Source organism: Lycium barbarum, chromosome 8, assembly GCF_019175385.1.
Source record: "Lycium barbarum isolate Lr01 chromosome 8, ASM1917538v2, whole genome shotgun sequence".
NCBI lineage: Eukaryota > Viridiplantae > Streptophyta > Magnoliopsida > Solanales > Solanaceae > Lycium > Lycium barbarum.
The window spans coordinates 127507398-127521926 of NC_083344.1; the positions used below are offsets into that span (position 1 = coordinate 127507398).

The 14529-nt window shown below is 35.7% G+C and overlaps 2 protein-coding genes across 2 annotated transcripts; both read right to left on the reverse strand.

Annotated features, from left to right (window-relative positions):
* Nucleotides 1-221: 221 nt before the first annotated feature.
* On the reverse strand, nt 222-4958 carry LOC132607272 (blue copper protein-like). The gene is made up of 3 exons (XM_060321174.1): nt 4017-4958; nt 1999-2340; nt 222-787 (listed from the first exon to the last, which is right to left on the reverse strand). The coding sequence occupies exons 1-3, from the start codon at nt 4180-4182 to the stop codon at nt 450-452; spliced, it is 846 nt and encodes a 281-aa protein (XP_060177157.1). The 5' UTR covers nt 4183-4958; the 3' UTR covers nt 222-449.
* Nucleotides 4959-5083: 125 nt separating this feature from the next.
* Nucleotides 5084-10734, reverse strand: LOC132607271 (5-methyltetrahydropteroyltriglutamate--homocysteine methyltransferase-like). The gene is made up of 12 exons (XM_060321173.1): nt 10575-10734; nt 8802-9155; nt 8621-8708; nt 7914-8041; nt 7453-7844; nt 7194-7357; nt 7007-7087; nt 6748-6914; nt 6562-6667; nt 6229-6479; nt 5813-6014; nt 5084-5722 (listed from the first exon to the last, which is right to left on the reverse strand). The coding sequence occupies exons 2-12, from the start codon at nt 9149-9151 to the stop codon at nt 5354-5356; spliced, it is 2298 nt and encodes a 765-aa protein (XP_060177156.1). The 5' UTR covers nt 9152-9155; nt 10575-10734; the 3' UTR covers nt 5084-5353.
* Between the last annotated feature and the right edge of the window lie 3795 nt (nt 10735-14529).

Below are 14529 nucleotides of genomic sequence, written 5' to 3' on the forward strand. Positions count from 1 at the left end.
AGGTTTTTTTTTTTTTACCTCACATTAATACTCTTGTTATATGGTTAAAGAGTTCCTTCTGCGTTGCTCATTTATTCTATTTATAGTTGAACCAAACAATAAAAGATAAACAATAGCTACATTATTTTTCTTTGTCATCACCTTCTTCTTTCTCTTTCCTTGGACCAAATATATAGTAGAAGAAAGATACTGACAAGTATAAATACATGTAAGAGAGGTAAATGAAAGAAGGGGATAAAAAGTTATTATTCCAGGTACACATACAGGTAGAAATATCGTTACAGTCAATGAAAAGACTTAGATAGCATTATTAGCACCCTCGCATCCCTCACAAAATAAAAATCTCTCCTCAAAAGATAACCAAATTATTCATTTATTCCTGCCTAGAAGAAGGCAAAAGTCCTAAGTTCCAACACAAATGTAACATTCCAAAGTTCACTCAACTTGGATTAAACTAATGTTAGAATTGTCCAAATTAAAACCAGACCACCAACAAAAATCTTGTTTGCAGATGTAGTAAACTTGTATGAATTGTTTGAACCATCTTTAGGGGGTGGTCCCGGTGCCTGTGTCGGAGCTCCGGCTTCCACAGTGATGACAAGCTTTTGGTTATGGTCGGAGCAATGTGTTGGCATACCACAAATGTACCATTTTTTGCCAGGAGATGTCAAAGTGATTGCATCATTACCAGAAGTTAATACTTCACTTGGTAGAGTAACTATGCAGTCTTTGAAACCTGTTTGGTTTACTTTTAACACATTATGATGCCCTTTGGTATACTTAAAAACTGCATCAAAGACACATAAAAAGATAGGAATTAGTTCAAGTAATAGGCACTCTTTAACTAGTGAAACGTAGCTTCCTTTTAAGTGTTACAATTTGTAAGTAATGACTCTTCTTATTGGCTAATTCAGAAAAGGAAAGGAAAGAAAAGAAGAAAAGAAGTGGATATTACATTTTGCCTATTGACTAATGATGAGAAATAGGACAGAGAAACTGCCTCTCTACCTTAAAGGTAGGGTAAAGCCTGCATATACTCCACTCTCTCTAGACCTCAATTATAAAATTACACTGGGTATGTTATTGTTGTTTACTACTGATAAGAAATAGGATAGAGATTTTACACAAAAGTCAATAAAGGAGAGATTACTTTCCACACTCTACAATAAGTTCTTGATATTCTATTACTCTCTCCGGATAAAAAAGAGAGTGTTCACTTAGCTTTTTATTTTTTGGATAAAAAAGAGTATCCATTTATTAAATTAATAAAGAATTAACCTTATTTTTTTATATTTGCCCCTATTAAGTGATACATGATCAATCCTCAATTCCTATTTAATTAGGAGCAATTTAGTTAAATTACCTATTTTATCTAGAAGTTAGTATTTTCTTAAAGGGTGTGCAAATGGTAAGTGAACACTATTTTTTATCCGGAGAAAGTACTACATATCCAGTTCCTATTATTTGTCATTTAAGATTCTTGCACACTCTAATAACCTTAATCATAAGAGTTCTTGTCTAAACTGTCATTTGTCTCTTTTTATAAGCGCCTTATATAATGACAGTAAATGATTTCTTCTTTCTCTAAAACGGTCAAGCATCTAAAAATGATTCAATTTGCTGAAACGACTAATATCCAAATTACAAATAGTAGGATAGGATCCACTTTCGTATTGAAAATAAAATTTTAATTCTTCAAATCACTAATATTTAGTTTATTTATAGACACACTTTATTAAAATATTAAGTGATACATAATATAAGAATAATAGAATGTTCATACACCACCGAGAGTTAAATGGGGCGAATATGATTCCTCCACCCTTAAACAAAAGTTTTGATTTCAAACTTCGAAAATGAAAGAAAATTCTAATAGGGAGCATTTCTCTTTTTAATTTATCTTGCACAGCACTAATTCAGGTTAATTGAGCCAGTGAATTCTGAATAACAAATGATTATAGAAAAAAGCTACTACTACAATAGTCATATCATACGTACCTAAGGTGTCTCCAACCTTAAAAGTTTTGTCCTTGGCCCAAGCTTGATAATCTACATCAATGGTCCATCCCTTATCACCTCCAACCCAATACTCCATTGCTGCTGCCGGAGCTGCAGGTGCTGGTGCCGGAGCTCCGTCCTCGACGTTGATGACAAGCTTTTGGTTATGGTCAGAGCAATGTGTAGGAAAACCACAAATGTACCATTTTTTACCAGGGCTAGCCAATGTAATCACATCATGGCCTGTAGTAAGTCCTTCACTTGGTGGAGGGACTTTGCAGTCCTTGAAAGCTGTTTGGTCCACTTTGAACACATTATGACTCCCTTGGGGATACTTAAAAACTGCAATTAGAGAAAAAAAAAAAAGATGGAAAATAGTTTAGATAATAGTCACCATTTAATTGGTTATATCTTGTTTAATTTTTAAAGTTATATAAGGTCAAAGTAAGTGTCCACTTAGCCTTTTTATTTTGGTTCAAAATTAGGGTTCACTTACATGATCAAGAAGGAATTAACTTTATTTTTTTAGATGTACCCTTATTTACTCAAGACAATAAATATCAAGAGTCTTATTAATTAAGGGTAGTTTAGTCAAAATATCTTTTCTTTTCTAAGAGTTATTATTTTCTTAAGGGGTGTGGTAAAGGCTTATTAGACACTTATTTTGAATCGGAGAGAGTACCTTCGATCCATTTCAAATGTTTAAGGTTGCCACACATTTATTATTTAGGTCCCATTTGGTCATAGATTTTGAAATTGAAACTTGAAACTTGAAAATTGAAGTTGTGATTTTTGGAACTTGAAGTTGTGTTTGGACATGCATTTTAATTGAATTTTTTTTGAAGTTTTGTGAATGAAAGTCCCAAAAACTGGTCTGGACGAGTTTTTGGAACTTATTTTTTTTAACGAAAATCTGATCCTAAACCTATGTCTAAACAGATATCGAAAGATAAGTTTTCAAAAACTAATCCAAAATTTATGACCAAACGCTAGGTTAAATTGGGTTGAATGAATTCAGTCCAGCCTCACCACCAAACAAGCAGATTGTGTTAGACTGATCTCACGTATCAAAGATGGTAATAAATCGAGAAAGTGAAAAGATTCCATGTTTGATCCTATGCCTAAGAAAGGTTTGATATTTCAATAATATGGTGCAGCTAATTAAATAGTTGAAATTCTCAAGGACACATATTTTTTCTTTCTAGTCCCACCTTTTCAACTAGGGGTGTCAAATTTGGCCCAAAAGGTGATTGCCCGTCTAACCCGCCCAAAATTTTATGAGTTGAGCTCAAGATAATTTGACATTGGGCTGATTTTAGCCCAACCCAACATAGCCCATTTTAAAGTGGTCTCCAACTTAGCCTAATACTATCCCAATTCTAGCCCGTTTTTAAGATTTACTTAAATTTGAGTTTATTGCTTGAGTTTACTCTCTTTTTTTTTTTTTTTATGTATACACTTTTCTTTTATCATGTATCTTATAAGTTTGTAGTGTGTTTGATATGAAGGGAAATATTTTTCATGAAAAACGTTTTGCTCGAAAATATTTACCACGGAAAATGTTTTCCTCAAAAATATTTTCGAAAAATCCGCGAAAATATTTTTCGCGAAAAATGTATTTCCATGAAAATATTTTTCTAGAAAATAGACCCTTCAAAAAAAACTGGGTCAAGTTGGGCGGGTCATGACCCAATCCATTTTTAGCCCATTTCAGCCAAAGCAACTTTTGGGTCAATGTTAGCCCAACACATTTATCACCTCAGCCCATATTGATTGGGCCACTTTTAGCCCAACCTGCCCATTTGACACCCTATTTTCAACATTTGATGAACTAAAACTGAAAAGGTAAGTGACATATTAGATAATCGAATTGTTATATCATATCATGAGCTTAACTTATGTGTGCTGATGCAGATTGTGTCAGGTCACTTATTACAAGTAAATATCTTGGTAAGTGTAGTATAATTGGTAAATTAGTAAAGAAATAAAGTGTATATAACTTAAATCAATTATCATACCTAAGGTGTCTCCAATCTTGAAAGTTTTATCCTTGGCCCAATCTTGATAATCAACATCAAGGGTCCAGCCTTTCTCACCCCCAACCCAATACTCAGTTGCCATTGTGATTGTAGGCAAAAATCCTGCAAGCCCAATCATAAAACAGAAAATAATCTTGGAAGCCATGGAAAAATTGTCCTAGGAGCTTTTTTAAAAGAAAACTTTTAGAATGCCTTGCAGTAAGAAAAATTGGTGTGGCCATTTATAGCTTATACTTAACAACAAAATTCATAGAGGATGACGAAGTGGTTCCGTTGAATTCTAAGTACGTGAACCCCAATGAGTAAACTAAGGGATATATTCCATTGATATTCTCGTAAAGTAACTAAGTATTGTAAGTAGACATTTTTTTTGGTTCATACCATTTGTCTTTTGCAACTTTTGTGTGCTCCTTCATGAAGACGTTTAATAGCCTTAATAATACTAATTAGATTATTTATCTCTCTTAAATGTCCCACTTTTAGTTAACACTCAGTTTAACTGTAATGATAGTAAATTTAAAAGAAAGAAAAAAAGAATAAATTCATCTTGGTGTTTACAAGAAACCTTTCCCACAATCAAATTTAAAGCAAAAATATGTGACAAATATGCACTAAGATAATAATTTACTTATATTTGATGTTTACATCTAACTAATGAATATTTAATATGTTTGAACATACATAATTATCACTTAAACATAGATTATCAACCTTTGAACTAATGTCTCCAAATGTGGAGTATAGGCTTGCCATTACATACTAATTTCTTCAGCGAGTCAGGCTTGCCATTACTGTTTTTTTGTTTTTTCACTTGTATACATCTAGACACTACACAGAACTTATTTACTACTGTTATACAGGTAAAATTTGATACTGATTTGTTGTTATGTGTTTTATCTTTAACCCCAAAAGACATAATAGAATACACCTAAGTAAATGACGGTTTGGAGGAAATTTGACATTTGGATTGGCAACTAAGAGTTTTTCTTCTAGTAAAGATTTAAACAGGTGCACTATAAAAGTAAAAACAAGGAATGCAAAAAGAGTGAGCATAAACGAACTAACATTCCTCTGATTTCTTCTCCAGAATACATCAATCCGCTTGCTAGTATTGTAGTAATAAGGAAATCCAAAAACCATCAATAAAAAGGAAAGCTCGAAAAAAATCAGCGAATGGCCCAGAGGGCAGACTAATCTACACAACAATATTTCATCACCAGCACAAATTATTAAAATCAACAGAAATTTCTCATTCAAGTTCAAAGAACACCACCATGCATAGCTGATCCAAGAATCCTCCTCTGGCTTGTTCAACTTCACTTGGCGCTGGCAAGCTGAGTGCGGATGGCCTTGGCTGCAGACACCATGTTTTGCAGTGCTGGTTTAACCTCGATGTACTTGCGAGTCTTGAGACCACAGTCGGGGTTCACCCACAAGACGTTGGTGTCGAGAACTGCAAGCATCTTGTTAACTCTATCGACTATCTCCTCGGTGGATGGTATTCTTGGAGAGTGGATGTCATAGACACCAGGGCCAATGCCAGCTCCATACTTCACTCCCTCCCTGAAAACTGAGAGGAGCTTCTCATCGGAACGTGAGTTCTCAATAGTGATGACATCAGCATCCATGTCGATGATGGAGTGGATAATGTCGTTGAAGTTGGAGTAGCACATGTGGGTGTGGATCTGCAAAGCCACAAAAGATAAGATCGTTAACAAGCAGGCATCGGTTAAAAGAAGTTCAAAAGTTAAAAAACAATAAGATGAGAGAGGGACCTGTGTAGTGTCCTGGATGCCGACGTTGGTGATTCTGAAGGAGTGGACAGCCCATTCCAAATAGAAGGCGTGTTCAGACTTCCTCAGAGGCAAACCCTCTCTCAAAGCAGCTTCATCAATTTGGATCACGGTGATGCCTGCCTTCTCCAAATCTTCCACTTCATCCTTAATGGCCAAAGCAATCTGGTAGCAGGTCTCAAACCTAGAAAAAGTGATGATGGCGGTTAACAAATTTCGAGGTGGCAAATGGGCGGGTTTGGGTTAAATTTGGGCAGTCAAAATAGGTCAAGTCAATAATCAGGTCATGACCCAACCCGCCCAACAATAACCCTTGGTTGTTAAATTAACATTGAGTTCATTACACATGATTGGAGAATATTTTGATACTCAAATTAGGAGGACGGTATAAAAGTTACCTTGGCTGGTCATTTCTGACAAAAGACCAGTTGAGAATGGTGACGGGGCCGGTAAGCATACCCTTCATTGGCCTCTTGGTCATGCTTTGAGCTGTTGAGGACCAGAAGACGGTCATTGGGTTAGGGCGGCTCACATCACCATAGATGATTGGTGGCTTCACACATCGAGATCCATAAGATTGAACCCATCCATTAGCAGTGAAAGCAAAACCAGAGAGCTGCTCTCCGAAGTACTCAACCATATCGTTCCTCTGCATACATCAAGCATCCAAGCTTAACAATCCACAACAGACGCATGCAAGTGTGTGTAATATAAGTAGGTAATTGCCATACCTCAGGCTCTCCGTGAACCAAGACATCAATGTCAAGTTCTTCCTGGAGATCGACAACCTTCTTGATCTCCTCCTTCATGGTTTTAACATACTCCTCTTCAGAGATCCTGGAAATAAATGAATTATGAGAAGAGATGTTCAACAACATCAACGCTAACAAGCAGAAAACAAGTATTATAACACTGACTTCTTGGCCTTGTATTCACGACGAACTCTTCTAAGCTCCACTGTCTGAGGGAAGGATCCAATGGTGGTTGTAGGCAGAATTGGTAGGTTAAGTTTCTTTTGTTGGGCATCAAGTCTAGCACTGACATTTGTAGCACGGCGGTGGTCAGATCCTTGAAGAGCAGCAGACTGAGATATCACAAGAGTAAAAGGTAGTAAGTAAAATATAATACAAAGTCATTAATTAGAAAGAGAAGACGGTCCTTCAGTTCAGCACTTACAGCCTTTTGAACAGCTTCATTTGTCACTCTTGGGGAGGACTTCCTGGAAGCTTGAGCAGCAGCATTAGCAGATAAAAATGCCTGAAAGTACAACAAACACATTTAGCCGTGATATGCAAAAACTTTGTCCAACATTTTCCAAAGTCATCCTTTGAAGACCTTTAGTTAAAAACGAAATGAACTATACCTCATCCTTGGCACCAGCCAATGCCTTGGCCAAAGCATTCACTTCAACAACCTTTTGGGCAGCAAATGCCAACCATGATTTGATTTCATCATCTAGTTTTGTCTCATTGATCAGATCAACAGCAGTGTGGAGTAGGGAGCAAGATGTAGAAACAACAAGCTTGTCTGCATAATTCAACAAGACAAGGAATCATCTTCTGCGATAAAATCACCAATGGATCACTACCAACTATCAAGTGATGAGGTGGCAAATACATTACCTTTTCCTACAACGCCCTCAAGAGATTGCAGGAGCACAAGAGATGCAGCAAGATCATTTGCCCAGATGTTCCTCCCATCAACCACTCCTGCAAACAAGTACTTGCCCGAAGGGAAGCCACCCTTGATTAAATCGAGGGTTTTACTTCCACGGACCAAGTCAAAGCCAAAGGCGGTAACTCCCTTCAAAGAAGTGAGGGTTTTGAATGCCTCAGCAGGAACATCGGCAAAGTAGGTCTCAACGAGAACATTAAGGCCAGATAGAGATGACTCCAGCTCAGCATAGGCCTTAGTGAATGCTTCCAATTTGTGAGCCTCTAGATCCAACACAAGTGTGGGCTCGTCAAACTGAATCCAAGAAGCACCAGCTGCCTTCAACTCAGCAATAACTTCCCTATATTGACAATTTTAAGTTAGAGTCTGTCCATTCAGATAAAGCGGGCTGAGGGGGAAAAATACTCACTTGTAAATTGGAAGGATTTTGTCCAGAAGTGACAAAAGGGGGAAAGATTTCTCAACACCCTTAGCAGGTTTGGATAGCAACAAGTATGAAACTGGACCAACAAGTACAGGAACAGTATCTACTCCAAGCTGCACGAGAAAGAAGATAAGATCAACAATCAATTATCTAATCTTCTAATTCCATGCGTAAGAACAATAAGATTTAACAAGACAATGTAATTGGTGTAACTAAATAGCAATGAGAGACAGAACCCACCCCTGCACCAACATAAAATGAAAATTAGATACTCTTTCCGTCCCAATTTATGTGGCACTTTTCGTTCCCGAGAGTCAATTTGACTATTCTTTGAAGCTAAATTAGATTAGATCAACTCAATCTTTTAAAATTAAGATTGAGATATTCAAAAACTACACAAAAAGTGCCTTATAATGCAATTCTTTTAGTGTCAATATGATGAAAAATATACATTTTAAAATGTTGGTCAAACTTTATATAGTTTGAACCTTGAAAAACAGAAAGTGCCACATAAATTGGGACGGGGAGTAAAATATTTTGATTTCTCGTCACTCTAAACCACAAATCACAATTTGTATCTACCGTCCTAGTAAATTACATGAATGATCACATACATTATATTTCGTTCCAATAGTTCATATATCAAACGTGTATTGTGAAATGAAAAGAATACATAAGCAAGAATAACATACCGCCTTGGCCTCTTTGTACTCATTTACTGCCTTGTGGGAAGCATATGAAAAGTTCACATCAGGTCCCAACTCAGGGACAATGAAGTGGCTGGATCAAACAAAGAATTACAATAAATCAGTACGCAGACAAGATAATCACGCCAGTAAAAAGGAAAGTAGAAATAAATGATGTGTCACTTACTAGTTGGTATCGAACCACTTGGTCATTTCCATAGCAGGGACAGAGGCATTTCCTCTGGCCATGGAGAAGAAAGTACCGAACTCAATCTCACCACCGGTCCAGTTGTACCTAGATGGGACGGCCCCAAGCATTGCAGTTGTGTCGAGCACCTGATCATAGTAAGAGAATGTGTTGCTGGGGATGTACTTAATGCCAGCAGCAGACATCTGTTTCCAGATGGATGACCTGAGGTCTGCAGACACCTTTTTCAAGTCCTCGGCGCTGCTCTTTCCATCCCAGAAAGACTCGAGAGCGAATTTCAGCTCTCTCTTTGGGCCCATACGGGGATATCCAACAATGTGAGATGCCATTTTTCTGGTTCACCAAAAACACTCAATCAGAAATGAAATTCATTTATTATAAACAAAACTCATCCTTGAATAGAACACAATACATATAAAGAATTCATATAGCCAGGGGCGGATCTAAGGGGGGTCCAAGCCGGAAAATTACACTTTATATACAAAGAGCAAAGCTATTTTATGTATATATAATAGATGTTGAATCTCATTAGTGCTCCGCCCACTACATATGGCTAACCCAATCAGTTTGAGTTTCAAGATTGATTTCCTTTTTCTTCTCCTTTTTAAAATCAGGCTCAAATAGAACAGAATGGATATAAAGGATTCATATAGCTGACCCCAATCAGCCCGAGACTATGTTGTTCCGACTCTTCAAAAAAATCTACGGTTGCGTGTAGGATCCTCCAAAGGTAGTGCATTTTTGGAGGATCCAACAAAAGCGCGGCATTTTTGGAGAGTTCGAGCAACATAGGTGTGAGATCAAGGTGAAATTAGATGGTTGAATGGAACACTTTAAAAAGCTTCAAGATTTTGTTTTTCCATTTTTCATTTTGAAAGGTGGTCGTCGTAGGTGGTTGAGCATTTTGATGTGTTGTATTAAATATAGAAAGAGTTAGAAAGTAGACAATTACAAAAAGCAGAGCTTGTCCTTTCCTAGTACAACTGACAAACAGAGAACTAAAACTACAGTACAAAATCCTAGATTCCAAACAAAAAATCATCACCTAGTTGAACAATTCAACTATATATCAGATATACAAACTTAAAAACACAAGATCTGAGATGCAAAAAGCAATAAAAACTGGATCACAAACACCTAATAACAGATCTAATAAAAGAACAAGAACCTCACTACAGATCTACAACTCCACATATCTCCAAATTACAGATCTAAAACTCAATTCCCATGCATAAACACTAACACCCCAGATTCAAAAACAGCATTTTTAAGTATAACATAACATCAAATGGGTCCATATCCATAGTACTAAAAACCCAAAAAAGATCCATAATTGGTGTGAAAGAATTAATACAAAATCACAGACTAAATATTACTCCCTCCGGATCAAAAAAAGAGTCCACTTAGCCTTTTTTTTCTTGTATAAAAAAAAAGAATCCACTTAGCAAATCAAGAAAGAATTAACTTTATTTTTTCATATTTGTTATACGATCAAATCCCAATACCTATTTAATTAGGGTCAGTTTAATCAAATTAAACTATTTTTGTCTGGAAGTTAGTATTTTCTTAAGAGGCATGCAAATGGCTAAGTGAACTTTTTTTTGGATCCAGAGGGAGTATAAAAGATGAGTCCATACCAATAGTATTAAATTAACAGGGGAAGTAACAAAAAACAGAGAATCTTGAAGAGAATGCTAGAAATGAAGTGTTTTGGGAACAGAAATAAGAGAGCTTTGTAACGGCAAAGCGTACCTTTAGGAAAAGGTATAAAAGCGGTGAAGGACTGGTTCAATTGGCTATGAATGGAAGAGACAATTGAAGGACGCGAGTTTGAAGCGGAACTTGATTGGGTTTATATAGATAGGAAAAATAGAATTAAGGGTTGTAAACAAAGTTGGTATCGTGTGGTGGATGAGAAAAGGACATAAATGGTACATGAGAGCAGGTTCAAAATAGTCTACTTAGCGGTTTTGGTCCTTTTAAGTTTGTTATAAGTTGACAAAAATAGTCCTTTAGCTATGAGAGTTGGTTAAAAATAGTCTCTTAAATATGCACTTAACAGTTTTGGTCCTTTAAGTTCGCTAAAAGTTAACACTTTAAGAGCCCGTTTGGATTGGCTTAAATAGCCGATGGACTCCCTCGGGTTTAATCTACTGAGTCTGTCGATCTTTGTGTTTCGAGACATTATTTTCTGACATTATCAAGTCTGTTGGTGTTTTCCTTGGTTTTTCCCTATAACGGATTAACGTCTGTCGGTTTTGTCCCAATGTATTTGACATTTTCTTTAATAATGTATACCTCTAAATGTGAGTTCTCGGTAAAAAAAAAATCACAGTCTCGTCAAATCTAACAAACAGAGTTCGATGAATATTTGGTCGAGACTAAAAGTGTTAATTTTTGGCGAACTTGAAGGACCAAAACTGTTAAATGCATAGTTAAGGGACTATTTTAAACCTACTTTCATAGTTAAGGGACCATTTATGTCCTTTTCTCTGTGGTAGATCTACCTTTATATATAAAAAAAAAATGAATTAAACTGCATATTGACAGCGTAAAAAGCTTATTCATTTGAAAAAACAAAAAAATTACTGACCAGTTATATTTAGGGAAAACAACACAAAATACCTTTAAAATGTAAAATATTTACCCGAATACCCCTCGTCCAAAATGCTTACTTCTTGAAATCATGACAGCATATTTATATATGATGATGGTATCATGGAGGATTATGAGGATGACTGAAGTCATCCATAATATTGTCTCAGTGTATGTATGTTAAGGAGTGTCTCATTGAAGGATTGTAGTCATCCACGATACCATTACAGTATATGTATATAAGATGATGGTATTATGAAGGTTTTCCTGAGAAAAGTCTGTCTTTTGAATAAATGAACATTATATCATCTCAGCATATTTATATATCATGTTGGTATCATAATTTTGGGGGCATTTTGGGTAAATAGTTTCAGGGGCATGAAAATAAGAGGGATATGGGCAGGTAATTATTTTGTTTTCAGAGCCAGCGACGTTCTTTCCCCTTATATTTATCATAATGTGAATCGAAGATTTGAAATTTATCAAGTTAATGTAGTGATTGAATTTACAGTCGAATATTTATGAATAATTAATAATTTTTTAATATATACAAGATCTAAATAAAAAATATTTGATACACATGAAATCATGAACCCGTAAACAAACGTCCAAATTCACCCCACGATAATATATAAGGGAAGATACATATCATATCATTATCATGTTAAAAATGATTTAAAGTATATTTATCATATTAATTATTATGTTTAGGTAATAAATCGAGATGACAACATTAAAGGTGGATTCAAAATTTAAATTTAAATACTATAATAATAATTAGATTCATAATTAAATATTTATAAGTAATTAATATTTTTTCAACATATACATGATCCGGATAAAAAAATACTAGATTCAAGTGAACTCGTGAACCAATAAATAAACGTCCAGGTTCACCCCTCGATACTATATGAGGGAAGATATACATTATGTCAGGATCATCAATTTGGTGAAAACTTAGTGCTTTTTCAATAAAGAGTCAGTCCAAAAAAGTATTTGCGCAATGATTATAGTTTATGGTGGTAACCCTGTAATACATCACTGACCATAGTCTGCAGCTACCACTTCATTTTTTATATAGAAAGTTGCTTTTAAATTTTAATTGATTCTGAGATGATCTAATCATATAATAATTTATTACATTATTTATGAGAAGTTAAAATCATAAATTTAAGGGGAAAGGGCTTATTTCTTAAACACCTATAATTATTTTTTTACTCCATCACATTATTTAGAAAATGATTAAAGATAACATGTTAATAATAATAAGTGCAAATTCAAAATCTGAAAAATCAAATCAATTACCCTCCATAATAAATTAGAGTTTGATAGCCTAAAGATATTGGAAATATGAATTTTTGGAACCAAAATGATTCAAAAAGTTAATTTAATTACGAAAAATGGATTGTGAAAACTACATTAAAGGAGAATTATCACGATTAAAAAAAATATATAGTTCCAAGTGCATGCTCTAGACCAGCGTCTATTAAGACTTAGATGGACCAGTTTAATACATGAATTTTATGTGTTATGTGTCTTTGCTGGGGTCGTATATTTAGGATGAAGTGCTCATGTCACGATCCGAATTACGGATCATGCGAGCACCTACCTTATTGCTACCTGATAGGTGAATCCTTACCAACCAAACCCCTTCGTAAAGTTGTTTTAAAAGCAAGTGTAACCAACAACAGTAAGTAAAATAAACATTACGAAGGCATTCTTAAATTATTTAAAACAATTCAACTTTCCCAAGGATCTAGTATAGACGGGTACAAGAGCTGCTAAATTACAGAGATAACACAAATAAAATGACACAGCTTCCGCCTTCGAAATGAGGTACACATAAGCCGTAGGAAGATATCCGCCGCTGCGACTAAGGAAACCTTCAAGTGACAACCTGAAACACATCTACACCCCAAAGGATGTAGCAAGGGTAGTATTAGTACACCACACGTACTGGTAAGCATCATAGGTCGACCAAGATTAGTTCAAGCAACACGATATAAAATCAAACCGAATAAACAAATGAGTATAGTCATAACACCCTTTTTAAACCCTACCAATACTTAAACAGTTTTGACATAAACATGCTCGTGTCCTATTACCATGTCAAGGCAACACTAGAAAGTAAGGACTAACAGACAACAACAATTACATTTAAGACTAACCCCTGACCAATTAGACCCCGGGAATTATAAAGGACAGACCTCAACCTCTCTATCAACCGACACTCGGTGAGACCACTAATCCTTACCTTTTTACCCCTTGATTTAACAGACTCGGAATTTCACGATTAGACTAAATCAAACACACAACTCACAATGGACACCAGACTCAAACCACTTATCAGGTATCAAGTAAGAACAAGCAAGTAATGCAATCAATGATGGCAGATCAACATACTCCCCAACCCTTAGCCCCGTTAATGGGGTCAACTCAGCCTACCTTCCTTTATTTATCAACCGATTATGAGGTTACTTGTAAATGCCTCACCTCCACAATCATGAGGAATCAATTGTAACTTACCAGAATGAACCATGACTATATGTCATCCAACCGGAATCAGCTCTAGCACCATCACAAATATGAACACACAATTATAATGCAATCAATGTTAGTATCATATTCATACGCACATGCTAAATGGTAATGTTTGCCCAAATAGCCATGACCTGCAGGGGACCCATGACGTCCATGTACCACTCGCTCCGGAACTGATCTCGGATCACGAGGCCATAACTAGGCCACATCCTCACCCCCTATCAAATGTGCCTTTTCATATTTATATTATCTTTCTCATCATAATGTATTTCCGTTCCACAATCAATAAGGAACGTGAACAATCAATAAATCAATATCAAGGAACATAAGTCACCATGTCACAAGTCATATCAGGACTCAAGAAATCAACCTCCTAACAATGTGAATGCTCCACGAGGAAACATAAAATAAGAATACACGTCATCACACAACAACCACACCAAGACTCAGACTTGACATGTCAACAACACAAGTAAGGAATCACTTCGAATAGACAAGAGAGTAAATACTGATGATTCCCGCATGCTCAATACATAGAATAACGACAACATGAATGCTCGATGAGGATACC

Coding starts and splice junctions, on each gene's coding strand:
- LOC132607272 (XM_060321174.1), bottom strand. CDS start 4,182: ATGGCTTCCAAGATTATTTTCTGTTTTATGATTGGGCTTGCAGGATTT. Junction 2,341..4,016: donor CAAGATTGGAGACACCTTAG/GTATGATAATTG, acceptor CTCTAATTGCAG/TTTTTAAGTATCCCCAAGGG. Junction 788..1,998: donor TAAGGTTGGAGACACCTTAG/GTACGTATGATA, acceptor TCTTTGATGCAG/TTTTTAAGTATACCAAAGGG.
- LOC132607271 (XM_060321173.1), bottom strand. CDS start 9,151: ATGGCATCTCACATTGTTGGATATCCCCGTATGGGCCCAAAGAGAGAG. Junction 7,088..7,193: donor TGGCTGGTGCCAAGGATGAG/GTATAGTTCATT, acceptor TTGTACTTTCAG/GCATTTTTATCTGCTAATGC. Junction 6,668..6,747: donor CGTGAATACAAGGCCAAGAA/GTCAGTGTTATA, acceptor ATTTATTTCCAG/GATCTCTGAAGAGGAGTATG.